The sequence below is a fragment of the Chionomys nivalis genome, chromosome 7 (genome assembly GCF_950005125.1).
Source record: "Chionomys nivalis chromosome 7, mChiNiv1.1, whole genome shotgun sequence".
Taxonomy (NCBI): domain Eukaryota; kingdom Metazoa; phylum Chordata; class Mammalia; order Rodentia; family Cricetidae; genus Chionomys; species Chionomys nivalis.
Genome location: NC_080092.1, coordinates 45,663,821 through 45,677,061, shown reverse-complemented (window position 1 = coordinate 45,677,061; position 13,241 = coordinate 45,663,821). Strand labels below are relative to the sequence as shown.

The following is a 13,241-nucleotide window of genomic DNA, read 5'->3' as shown; positions in this document are numbered from 1 at the left end:
TTCCCACAACTGCTTTGATTTTTTTTTTTTTTTTTTTTTTTTTTTTTTTTTGGACCAGATGGTAGAAAAGAATTTGTGTTGAGGGTGCCCCAGTCAGGAAGGTCCCTGGAGAGCTTTGGATCTGCCCGGCCGTTGTCCATCACAGGACAAGTGAGGTGGGATTTGGGGGTGGTGAAGAGGATTAAGCACATTAGCAGGCAGGAACTGTGAAAGCTAAACAAACGTCAGTTGTTCTTGATACTTGCTATTTCCTAGCTTCCCGGAGGACTGGAAACCACTCGGCTCTCTCGCGTTCACAAGGCCAATGGCTTTGTTTGTGGCTGTCATATCAAGGCAGTCAGGACACAGCAGCCAACTGCTTCTGTGCGCGGGAAATGCCTGCCTTTTACAAAGCCCTTCTGTCTACAGAGTGAGCCATTGTGATGGGATTTTACCTGGGCTTCAGAGGTGGCCTTTTCCTCCCCCCATCTAATCATCCTGCCTTCATTTTATTAATTTTTATAAAGCTTAAGTCCCGTTAGCAGGAAACACTAGAAATGCTTGACAGCTAGAACTCAGGAAGGCTGTCTCACTGTCCGCAGAGCTAACCTGCTGCCTGCTGCCCTAGGAGCTGAAGCACTTGGTTTGGTCCCACATGCAGAGGAACAGGGATGGCAGTGACAGAAATGACCCTGCTGGAACCCCAGTGAAGGAGTCCCTGGGGAGCTAGTCAGATAAGTGGCTGGCAGCTGACATTCCGGCCACCAGCCAGGGGCCTGGAGCCATACACATTAGGCCTCTCGGCAGTGTTTATCTCCAGAGACTGTTTATCTCAGGCTTGATCCCTTTCCCATCCCCCTTCCCCCTCTCCTTAAAGATGCTGGGGTTCCCTTTCCTAAACTAAAGAAAGCCCTTGTCTTGGGAGTCTTCCCTGCAGTCTCTGCAGTGATGATGGTTACAGTCGGGTTGGTAATTCAGGTGTTGTGCGGTAAACATTAATTATGTCAGCCAACATTCAGTTACAAATGAGGGCTCAGAAATGGACTCTTATCAGGAGGTGACACTTGGCAGATGGATGGCTTTAGTAACAAAAAGAGTGAGTTGTTTTAACCTCGCCTGGTAAACTGCAAAACCTTAAGCCCCCTTCTACTTTATTTACCTCTTATAGTCCCAGATGAGAGAGGAGAGCCAGAGGGAATTCAATCACTCATTTATTCAACAAATATGTATGAAAGGCTTACTAAATACCCAGTGCTATTGAACCCAAGCCTTTTGTAGAGATTTCCTCTAAAGTCCTGCCTCTGCTTGCGTCAGACTCCAAAATGAGTGTCTGATCCTGTGAGATGTTACCTTAAGTGCCTGAGAGTGCAGGACAACTAAGATAAACAGCATATCTTTTTCCTTCTTTTGGGGGATGGTGGGATAGTATCTCACTATGTGAACCAGGCTGGCCTTGAACTCACAGAAATCTGCCTGCCTCTCTCTCCTGGATCCTGAGATTAAAGACTTGCACCACCACAACCACTGATAAACGCTGTCTTTAAAATACAAAATAAAATAAGGAAGACTTGTGGAAATATTAGGCAACAATATTTAGAACCCTCTACCCAGTGTCCAACATTAAATAAAGCAGAAAGGCTGGGAAAGTGGCTGTGTGATGTCGATGCCCTAGCAGCAACATCTGCATCTCTAATTGCAGACTAGCTGTGTTTGCTCAAGTGTTGTTGATATCACTGTTGACTGTGCCTGGTGTTAACTTTTAGGGTACCAAGCCAGTACCACCTAGGTGAGAGGATAGAGTAGGCCTTGGCTGGACAGCCGCAGATGCACACAGTGCCTGGTGCAGAATGCCACAGAATTAGCTTTGGTGACAAGAAGTAACATTGAGGATGATGCTGAGAAGAACTGGGGACGTGAGCTAAGGGAATTTGAATTCTGGAGAGAATCTCAAACTTCTAGGGAGGTAGTCTAAGAAGAATCAAAGCTTTTTACTTTTCTCCCTTCAAAAGCAGCTTCTCTTGATGGCTGTGCTTGAAGGTAGGATGCACACAAGGTTAGAGAGAACCCCAAACTCCTGCCACACATCCTCTCCATCATTCCCAAGTTCCTTGCAAAGAATTCTCCAAGTTGCAAATGCCCACTCTTCCTGTTTCCAGAGGACCTTTAATTGGGCCTTTTGTCTCTCCTGTGCAGTTGATAAACTGGCCCCACATCCTGCACCCCTTATCTGCCTCTCTGTAGAAGTCTATTGCAGGAAAGCCGACCACTTGACAAGTGCCTTTGTGTTAGTCCTCCAAAGAAAGGCTTTAAAACCTGTGACCATGAAGGTCTGGTCCAGCTCTACTTCTGCCAGCTTCCACAACTCTCCAGCCCTGAAAGTCCCAGTGTGACCAGCAATGCAACAGATGAGCTTCATGGGCCACGTTTAGCGAGGACCAAACCCAACCCAACTGTCACTGCAGCGGGTTCTTATCCTTCCCAAGGCCAGGGGTAAAAGAGCATCTCTGGACTTGGGCAGAGGTGGAAATGGGGAGAGGCTCCCCCAGTCTCTTTTTTATAGAAAAATAGAAATTTTGAAGAGAGCTAGAAAATCTCCCCAAGTGTCACTGAGGAGACGTTTATGAGAGCAGGATTGGTTCAGACAGTGTCCGTACATGCGCAGTGGATGCTCTTCTCTGCCTTCCACATAAGCAGGGGGATTAGCCATGTGCTGGATGCCTGGATATGCTCTAGAGAGTCACACCCACCGCTGCATGACCGCTCCATAGATTTCTACTGTGATTAAAGGGAAGAACGTGGATGTTTCTCCCAGGTAGGTCTAAGAAAATGAGAACACTCATTTAAAAAGAAGTCAGGCATGGTGGCATGTGCTTGTAATTTTGGCACTCGGGAGGATTGTTTTGAGTTTGAGCCCACCCTAGGTCCTTCACCGTTTGCTCCTTCAGCTGCAACTGGGTGCCCCCGCCTTCCCTCCCTGCCTTCTAAATCCCCAAAAGGACTTCCTGTTCAGATGTGTCCTCTGTTTGTCACTGAAACAGGTACTAGGACCTTATCTTAATGAACAAGAAAGTGTCTCTGTTGTTATTTCCAGCAGGTACCCCTTGGGTACCCTTCATATGGGAAGGGGTCTACTGGGCATCCTGTAGGAACAATTTCATAAAGCATGTATCTGATTGCATCCATAGTACCAGGTATCACCAGGTCATACTGATCCCAGCTGCCCCACTCCTGCCCCTCACCCCAGTCTGGTTGCATGCAGTACTGCCAAGAATCACTGGGCCATGCTGATTCCAGTTTTCCCTGCCCCTCCTTGAAATGCTTCTAAGAACCCCCAACAACACAGGTTGATATCTGAAGCCTCAGATCATGCCTTGCCCTACCATACCCTTGTCAGGAAACTTGCTGAGATTAATTGCTAAATGCTTAATGGGAAGGTAGCATAGACATTATGGACACCCTGAACAAAGTGATGGTTCACACTGTAGGCGAGCTTCAGCGGACTGTGTGAGGCTTCATTACAGTACTCAGAAACACACACAATTTAAATTTTAGTTATTATTGGACTGGAGACGTGGCTCAACAGTTAAGAGCACTGGCTGCTTTTCCAGAAGACCTGAGTTTGATTCCCAGCACCCAGATAGCAACTCACAACCATCTGTAATTTCTCACAACCAGCTGTGATTCCAGTCCCGGGGCTCTGATGGCTTCTTCTGGTCTCCGTGGACACCTGGCATGCAAGGGGCATACAGACATACATCTGGACAGAAAGACCAAACACCTATACACATAAAATAATAAAAAAACTTATACATCAGTAATTTCTGTTGTTTTCCATTTAATATTTCTGGACTGCAGCTGAAGCCATGGATAAAGGGAGCTGCTATAGACCTTCTCGTTTATAAGGGGATGGTAATGACATGTAGGTTGTGTTAGCACGTGTAGTTCATTTCCATGGTAGCTGGATCGGTTAGCCGCAATGCATTCTAACTGGGCGGCAAATAAGCATGGCCAATCTAAAAATGACCAAAAATAAGACTCCATTTCTCTGCCATGAACGCATTCATGGGTGTCCAGCTCCCTGCTCTCTTCCAAACCCTCTGCTTCCTCATAGTCCCCACCCCACCAAGTCCACTCTCCTCACTGTGCTGTGGGGAGACCACTCTATCCTGGTTTCCAGATGCCTCTCCAACCCCCTCTTGTAGCTCCGCTTTTCCCACTCCAGCCTCTGCTGTTCCAGATACACTGGGGCTATTCCCAGGATCAGAGGGTGTTTGCAATCCAGTTAGTTGGGTCAGGGCCATAATCTGCGCAGAGGAAGTCTTTATCTGAGCAGTCCTATCGCCTGTATGGCACTGTCCTATTTTGAGCCTGTTAACACACTCTGTGTTAGTTTCCTACTGTGCTGGGCTCTGGGGAATGGCATCCTGGAAGCCCAGGTTGTCCACCGGTGAAGAAGGTACACAGATAGAAGCCAGAGTCTCAGCAGTGGCCCAGACGCATGCTCAGTTCTGTGTCAGTGTGAACAGGGTATTCTAGTTGCCCCACAGGGAAGCAAACCTTTCCTAGGAGGGGAGGCCAGCAGGCCTAAGTGGCCTCTAAGCAGTGACACTGATCCCATGCTCCTCTCCTAGCTATGGATTCCAACCTAGAGTCAGGACTAGACTCAGTACTGACTCCCCTCATGTCACAGTGTTGGGAAGCATGAGGGGCAGCAGGTGGCTTGCACTAATCCACTCCCCATCCCACCTAAGGCAGAGGACCCGCACCTCCCGACTTGCCTACCAGGCTGAGTAAGGCGGAGAGGAGAACAAAGAAGGTGCCCTAGGTAGTTTATGTCAAGTTGGCACAAGATAAGAGTATCTGGGAGGAGGCGCCACAACTGAGAAAGTAACTCTATCAGTTTGACCTGTAAGCTGTTCTGTTGGGGCTTTTTTTTTTTTTAATTAATGATTAATATAGTAGGGTCAGCCTATCAGGAGCAGTGCCACCTCTGGGAAGGTAGGTAGTCCTTCCTGGATTATATAAGAAAGTGGTTGAGCAAGCCACTAAGCATTGTTCCTCCATGGTCTCTGCTTCATTCACTTCCTGCCTCCAGGCTCCTCCTTATGCTCTTGCTCCAGCTTCCCTCAGTAACAAACTGTACATGAGAATTACAAGCAGAAACAAACCCTTTCTTCCTAATGTTGTCTTTGGTCGTGATGTTTTAGCAGAGCACTAGAAAGCACACTGAGAGGACAGAGATGTGAGTTGCTGGTCAGGTGGACACAGACCTCTAAAGTCCAGCAGGACTTTGGGACCAAGAGAACCTTCCTTTGGAAATCTCTGCTGGCACCTGACCAGGCCTCTTTCTCCCACCCTTCTGCACAGGCGCACTCCTTCTGGGCGGGATCCTGTACTCCTGGCAGTTCCCCCACTTCAACGCCCTGAGCTGGGGCCTCCGCGAAGACTACTCCCGGGGAGGCTACTGCATGGTGTCGGTCACGCACCCAGCCCTCTGCCGGCGTGTGGCACTGCGCCATTGCCTGGCCCTGATTGCTCTGTCGACTGCTGCCCCCGTACTGGACGTCACCACGTGGGCCTTCCCTATCATCTCCCTCCCCATCAACCTGTACATCTCCTACCTCGGCTTCCGCTTCTACGTGGATGCAGACCGCCGGAGCTCGAGGAAACTGTTCTTCTGCAGCCTGTGGCACCTGCCGCTGCTTTTGCTGCTCATGCTCACCTGTAAGCAGCGGCCAGGTCGGGAGGGGGACAAAGGAGAGGCTCCAAGCTGAAAGCTAGCTGGCGTGTGGGGAACGTGAGAGCAGACATGTGCAGGCGAATGCAGAGCACTGCCTGGGCCAGTGGGAGTGTGTTTTGGTGATTCTGGCCTGCATACGGAGAAATGGTGTTAGCTGGTGTCAGATCGACGGGTGCTATGTCATCACTTAACGGTTCTTTTTATATTAATATCCAAACTGCCCCCCAAATAAGAAGGGACTGGCATAGTGAGTTAATACAAAAGAGAATATTTTTCTCCTTGAAGGTCTTTATGCATCTTTCCCTCCAGCCCTGTGTCCTCTCGCCCACATGACATCTGTGCACATCTTCCCCTTCCCAACACACGCATACACACATACTCACCACCTGAAGGCCATGGTGGCCATTGGTCAGACAGCTGGGTGCTTAGAACCCAGACTCTATAGTTCTGTATCCTGAGGCTCCCACAGGCTGCCTCAGAAGAGTACTTACTGTGGCTACAGCACCCCGTCTCTGCCATGGAGACAGGGCCTGACTAGCTCTCTCCTACCAGCATTCTCGACCACATATCCCATCAAGTAACAGAACATAGGGAGTGAGGATTCCAAACGGTTGCCTGTAGCATTCATCCCAGACTGCACAGCCAGCACCTACCATCACCCCCATCCCCACCCCACAGCAGGACTTCAGAAACACCCGGAAGTACATGGCGCCTTCATCCTTCACTTTGAAGTGTAAGCACGGTCTGAACATTTCTTTCTGGAAGGGTGTCACTTGACATGATCCCAGAACCCCTCGGGCACTGAACCCGCCACAATGCCACTGTCGTGGTGTCTGGCTGTCAGAATTTTGCTGATGACCTTCTTGGGACTTCATGGAAAAGAGAGTGAGCTGGGCCAACAGTCATTCTGTGCTCATTCTTACCACTGTTGTGTAAACAGCATTTTCGCTCTAGTGCCTCCTGAGTCTAGAAATTCTCCTCTATGTGTCCAGTGGGATTCAGAGAGGGCCAGGTGGGCCCCTAGTGGCCATGGGTCCAGTCCTGAGAATTCATGGCCTCTGATACAAAATGCAGTCACCTATAAGTCTTCAGTCTTATGTGTACCCCTCCAGGTCCACAGAGAGGCCTGTTGCCTTAAAGTTGTGGAGCTTGGCAAGGTGTTTGAGTTCCTCCGTCTCCCAGGGTGCTGTGCCCTGTCGGGATTCCCTCAAGGGGTTTAAGCCACTTGAAAACAGTTCTTGAATTTGGACTGTTCTCTCAAAAATGTGGAAGGCATGGCCTGTGGTCCAAAGGCAGAGCACTTGCTTAGCCATGCTCTAGGCTCAGGGTTTGATCTCAAGCACCCCAACCCCCCAAAAGAAAAAAAAGAAAAAGTGGGGTGGGGTGGGGTAAGTTTGCATCTAGAGTGACTCAGCACTCTGGTACCTCTTTCTGCCTATTGTAATATTACCTCCTGGCTGTGTCCTGGCTGGTTACTGTGGGAACGAAATGGGGATGTCTGCAAAGGGCATCTGTGATTTGTTGCAGCCTCTAAGTCTGTGAAGTGTTGATTCTCCTCCTCCCAATAAAACAGTTACATAAGCAAGAGCGTGCGTCCAGTTGTTGCTCCCAGGCCCCACAGGGTTCCGCCCCAGCTGCCCCCTCCAGCAGCTGGCAGACGGCTACACCAGGCTGCCCCCCTCCAGCAGCTAGCCCTCTGCTACAGCAGACTGCCCCCCTCCAGCAGCTAGCCCTCTGCTACAGCAGGCTGCCCCCCTCCAGCAGCTAGCCCTCTGCTACACCAGGCTGCCCACCTCCAGCAGCTAGCCCCATGACTACAGCAGGTCGATATTTCCTTCTTCAGTTTTTCCTGACTGTAAATTGACAAATTAGACTCGTATCTACCTAGAGAGAACAGGGATCGGATTTGTGAATCCAAGGTGGAACGAGTTAGCATAACCATTGCCTCAAATGGTCATCACTGTAAAATAAGGATGTTTGAGATTTGGTGATTTTTGGAATGTAAGTACAGTAAATAATAACATTATACAACAGTGATATATATTATACAATAGTAATAATGCCCTTCACTCCCTGTCTGGCTGTGCACTGTGGCCATCACCTCCCCTAACTCCTATTCCTTTATCAACCACCCTTCTCTTTTGGGTCTGAATGGCTTTCGTTCTTCCAGTTTGGTTTCGTTGTGATGGTAGTTCTGAGACAGGGTCTCATGTGGCCCAGGGATGAGTGATGGATTCTCTAAAACACAGGGCCTAGTAAGGGGCCTTCTGGGAGCCCTTGAAGGGATGGTAGGACCCCAGCCCCTTCCTATCAATCCCTTCCATGGTTGTGAGGTAGCAGCATTCATCTGCCACCTACTGTCATCAGGACCAGCTAGCTGCCTTTACAGAACCTGAGAACTCCAGCTCTGTGGGCCAAATCAGCCTTTCTTCTTGATTGTCTCAGCCACAGTTCTTAACAGCTCTGGAATGCTAACACACGCCTTCACACCCAGCATCTCCCCAAACCCTCCAGTCTCTCCCAGCTGCCTTCAGACCATTAGTCTTCCATCCTGTCCTCCTCAGGGTATCACAGAGGTGTGACTAGATTTCTTGACACTCAGAGTTCATCATCGTCCTCTCCAGTGTGCTTGGCACTGTCTCCCACGCTGAGCCCCATACCCTGTGGGCTGCTGAGGGCTCCCTGTGCTCAGGGTGTCCCACCCACCAGATGCCATGGCTCCCACAGCCTTCAGGGCTCTTGCCAGGCCTTCCTGCCTTCTCTGCTTTCAAATGTTCTGCAGTCCAGTGTAAGGATCCTGCCCACTAGAGATCTCTCCGAGGCCCTGGCAACATGAACAGAATAGTCCTCGGGGACTCAGACTAAAATCTGAAAGGCTGGGCTTATATGTAAGCAGGTATTTTCCCACCTCCCCAGACCCAGAACTTTCTGTGTTGATACTCCCTAGTCCTGGGGCCACAGAGTGGCCTGTTATGTGATTCAGGTACCACCCAGTGTGAAACACTTGTAGTAGAAAGCAAACTCATGCTAATGTTATTCTGTGCCATCGCACTTGGATGACATGGTGGGCTGGGGACGTGGAGCTGCGCTGCAGTGTGGACATGGTGCACACTAGCTCACAGGGAACTGTGAACTTGAGCCTTCCCAGGGCTGCCAGTGTGCAGCCAGACTGTTAGGGTGCCGGGCAGTGGTCAGCCACAGTCCTGTGGGGAGACCCCGTGCACTTTCTGCATTTTCAGCTTATTTTTCACAAGTTTGCTGAGGCGCAATCCCATTGTAAACTGAGCAGAATTTTATCTTCCTTTTTAAAACGTGTTTTTAAAGCCAGGCAGTTGCTGCACACCTTTAATCCAGCACTCGGGAGGCAGAGGCAGGTGGAGCTCTGTAAGTTCGAGGCCAGCCTGGTCTACAGACCTAGTTCTTGGATAGCCAAGGCTACGTAGAGAAATTCTGTCTATAAACAAACAAGCAAAAAAAACTATTTTAAATTTTTGTGTATGTGTGTATAGCATGGAGGAAGGGAGGGAGGGAGGCAGATGTGTTCAGGTGCCTGAGGAGATGAGGGAACAGCATCACATCCCTAAAGCTGAGGTTCCCTGGAAAAACAGATAAATTATTAGCTACTGAGCCATCTCTCCATCCCCTCTATATTGCTTTTGATTGAGAAAATTCTGACACCTTCCTTTTGTTTTAATGAACCCATCAGTGAAGAGTAAACGGAATTTCAAGGAAGAGAGGTGGTTCTGTGGGTAAAGTGTCTTCCTGCACACAGCATGAAGACTTCATCCCCCAGAGCCCGTGTGTAAAGCAGTGTTACTGTAAGATGGGACACAAATGAGGCCCGCAGACCAGCTAGCCAGGCATACGCAGTGTTTGGGTGGTTAACAAGAGATCCTGTCTCAAACAAACACCTAAGGTTGACCTCAGACCTCCACAGGGCACCATCTCACGCATGTGCATGCTCTCTGACTCTGTCACACGTGAACGCACACGCGCGCGCGTGCGCACACACACACACACACACGTTTTGACTCTGATTTTTGAAAGACTTTAGCCATGAGAGGATTTTACTTTTTCTGTGTGTGTGTGTGTGCGTGAGAGAGAGAGGGAGAGGGAGAGGGAGAGGGAGAGGGAGAGGGAGAGAGAGAGAGAGAGAGAGAGAGAGAGAGAGAGAGAGAGAGAGAGAGAGAGAGAGAGTGTCAGGGTCCTCTGTGTAGCCCTGGCTTTCCTGGAATTCACTTTGTAGCGTAGGCTGACCTCAAACTCACAGAGATCTGCTTGCCCCTGCCTCTGCTGGGATTAAAGGCAGTCTCCACTTTTTATCCTGGGTCAGTTTTTCTTTTCAAACATAAAAATGGGATCTAACACCCAATAGAAATACCTTTTATTAAGGATTTGTTTAATTTTTAATTACGCATGCATGTGTTTGTCTATATGTGCAAATGTGTGTGCAGTTCCCTGCAGAGGCTATAAGAAGGCAGCAGGTTTCCCGACCTGGAGTCAAGGTGGTGGTGAGCTGCCCGACTTGGGTGCTGTGGTGGAAATTCGTCTTCTTCAGAGCAGACCGCTGTTAACTGCTGAGCCATCTCCCCAGCCCCAGAGATACCTTGCTAACAACACTTTAAATATGTACAAGGGATGCCGGGCACTGATGCTGGCAGCCAGAAGCAAGAGTGTGGCGCTACACTATGCTGGGTCTGCTGGGCTGTGCCTTACCATGAGCCTGTCCAAGGCTGTGCATCTGCTCATGACGTCACTCTCCTGTATTCCTCCACCCCAGTTCTAGTTAAGCTCTTGTTGGCTTTGCTCAGAAACAGCTAGCTGGGCCTCTGCGCTTCTTTACCCAGTGGCATGCTGAGAGCAGAGCAGAGCGTTTCTGTTCGCTGGCCTCATGTCATGAACACTTGCTCCTCTGACTTTTGCTAGAGCCAGGGTCTCAGGCCTCTGACCCCCTCTCTTTTGCCCCTAATACATTTCAAGTGACAAGTCAATCATGACGCTGAGACTTCTGTGCAGGTCTATCTGCCGAACCCCATAGGAAGCAGGTGTTTGAGGGGCTTCCAGGGGCAAAGAAAACAGTCACCTCACTTAACATGGGTGGAGAGCGGGGGGAAGGGCACTGACCTGGCCCTTTCTCTAGAGTTGAAGCAGCTAGTGATTACCCAGGAAGGTCCCCCACCTCTCCAGTGATGGCGGGCCTCCTCCATCTATCTGCTCCAGTCCATGGAGTCAGCCAACCAGGCAACTAGACACGATAAACAGGTCTCAGCGAGTCAGTTGGACATCTGACACATCACATTGGCCTTTCCCATCGGCCATTAAGCCTTTTAAATATGTCTACTAAGCTGCTTCCTAGAGGGGCACAGAAAAAGACCATCTTGTAAACCCACATATAAATAGCCTCACGCCAGGTGATTACACTCCCGGCATCTTTTAGCCACAGGTTCTTAATCAGCTGCAAGAAGTAAAGATACGTTCTGGGTTAAAAAGCCTGTAACACTCACCTCTGCCATCATGCTCAATCCTGAGTGGATGATTCTGTCCTGTATATCCCAGAACACAGAAGAGGCAAGGCAGCTGATGACTGAACTCAAAATCTGATTGGCTGGCCTGGTCATACATCAGTGTGGTACCCATCACCCCTCACCGATGCAAGCCGCCTAATACATCTTCCATTGTACCCTCACCCCTGCCTAGGCCTTTTCACATGCCACCCTGAATAATCCTGACACCCCAGTCACCGTGTCTCTGGGGTGGGGGAGTCATTCACAGTGGAATAGGATACAGAGAGCACTCGTCATGTTTATCGGGCCCACATGATCTGACCCTGCTTCATCCTCCATCCCGAAACTGCCCTTCTTCCAGGCCTTCTAGCCAAGTGCAGAGCAGCTGCAAAGTAAAAGCCAAGGGCCTGGAACCCCCAGGTGCAGAGACCATGAGGGCCAGTGGCTCCCATTCAGTGGAAGCCATGAGGTTCCAGGGTCTTCCAGAAAAGCTGGTCTTCACGTGACAGCCAGGGGGCGCTACAGGAGGACATGGGAATAGAGAGAGCCCAGTGTGTGGTTGAGGGTGCCTCCCCACTCAATCTGCCCAGAGGGAGGCGAGGTGCCTAAGACAAACAACTCAGAGAAGAGGATCCAGGCAAACACAACACCCCCATCCTTCCCAGCTCCAACAAACAAACACAAAGAGAAGAACCCAGAGCAAACAAAACCAGCACGGGCACCCAGAGAGAGTGGGGTGTGCTAAGTACCGGCCATTCATTCTTATCCTGAGCCACAGATTATCCGAGGTGCCCTACAGTGGCAGCTGGATCCCAGAGTTTGCTCTCAGGGATGACAAAGCTTTGTGGGGACAGAACGTAGAAGGGGTCTTTTCCCCCACTTCCCTCCACTCCCAGGCCTCCCTGCTCAGCCTCACCATGATCCTGACCCTGTCTCTTGACCTTTTGTCCCTCCTTGCCTTTGGGCTCATGCCTGGCATTGAGTGGGTCTGGCTCTAAGGAAATGTGAACCAAGCTCAGAGGTGAAGTCAGCCTACAGTTCTCTTTTCTCCATGGCTTGGTCCGGTATTCTAGCAATCCCACTGCTTTCTGCTTACACAGAAGAACTCAGCATAGGCAACCAACACCAGGCAGAATCCTGCAGGTGGGGTGTGGCAGAGGGTGGTGGAGGAAGGGGGAGAAGGATCGACGGGTGCCTGGAAGCATGAACGACTCACCGTGGCTCGAGTTTGGAAGCCAGTCAGGGACAGGGGAGGAGGTTCAAGAAAGAAGCAGAGGGTCCCATCTGGCAGGCATCTTAGCAGTCATAGACTTTACCCAGAGGTCATAGGGAGTCATGGAAGAGTTGAACGGGAAAGCAACATGATTGAAGTTTGTGCTGTAGGAAGACACCTCAGCCCACATGATGGAGAAGGTGAACGTGGAGACTTGGAGAAAGCAGGTGAGAAAGACCTCAGTCTGAGCAGCCAAAGAGAACGGGAGGGATAGGAATCCTCAGACCTGACTGTAGTCTTTGGCTGGAATAAGAGCCTGATATATTCCCCGTGAGAGTCAGGAGTTAGACAGTGCCCCGGAAGGCAGACAGATAGACAGGGAGCCTGACCATGGCTAGGTAATAAAGGTGGCAGATTTCTAAGGTGGCCAGCTTCTTCCTCATTCATCTGACTTGAGACAACAGTCTGGCAGCTTCAAACACAGACCTTGTTGGCTTGTTTCCCATCAGTGGGCCCATTTTCCAAGGTCAGGGCCTGCTCAGGATGTGACACACAGCGATTCTGGACCAGTCTACCATTCTAACTCTCTGGAGGAAGAAAATGTCAAAGGCTTTAAAAAAAAAAAAAAAAACTTCCAGGTCTCAGGAAAAGATGAGATTTTTCAGCTTTCCAAGCTCCCCCCACCCCCGCCGTGCCCCAGCCACCTTGTCTGCTGCATGCATAGGTCCCCTCACCCTGGATAAATGCCTTCCTTCAACTGCTGTGTGCAGTGCTTGAGGGTTTTTTTTTTGTTTGTTTTTTGTTG

The 13,241-nt window shown here is 50.0% G+C and overlaps 1 protein-coding gene across 1 annotated transcript in view; it reads left to right on the top strand.

The window, feature by feature from the left end:
• Positions 1 to 7,290, top strand: part of LOC130876709 (protoheme IX farnesyltransferase, mitochondrial) — a 113,826-nt gene extending 106,536 nt beyond the window's left edge. Inside the window, exon 7 of the mRNA XM_057773271.1 lies at positions 5,347 to 7,290. Within this exon, the coding sequence (XP_057629254.1) occupies positions 5,347 to 5,753 (407 nt within the window). The 3' untranslated portion in view covers positions 5,754 to 7,290. The remainder of the gene's footprint in view (positions 1 to 5,346) is intronic.
• The last annotated feature ends 5,951 nt before the right edge of the window (positions 7,291 to 13,241 follow it).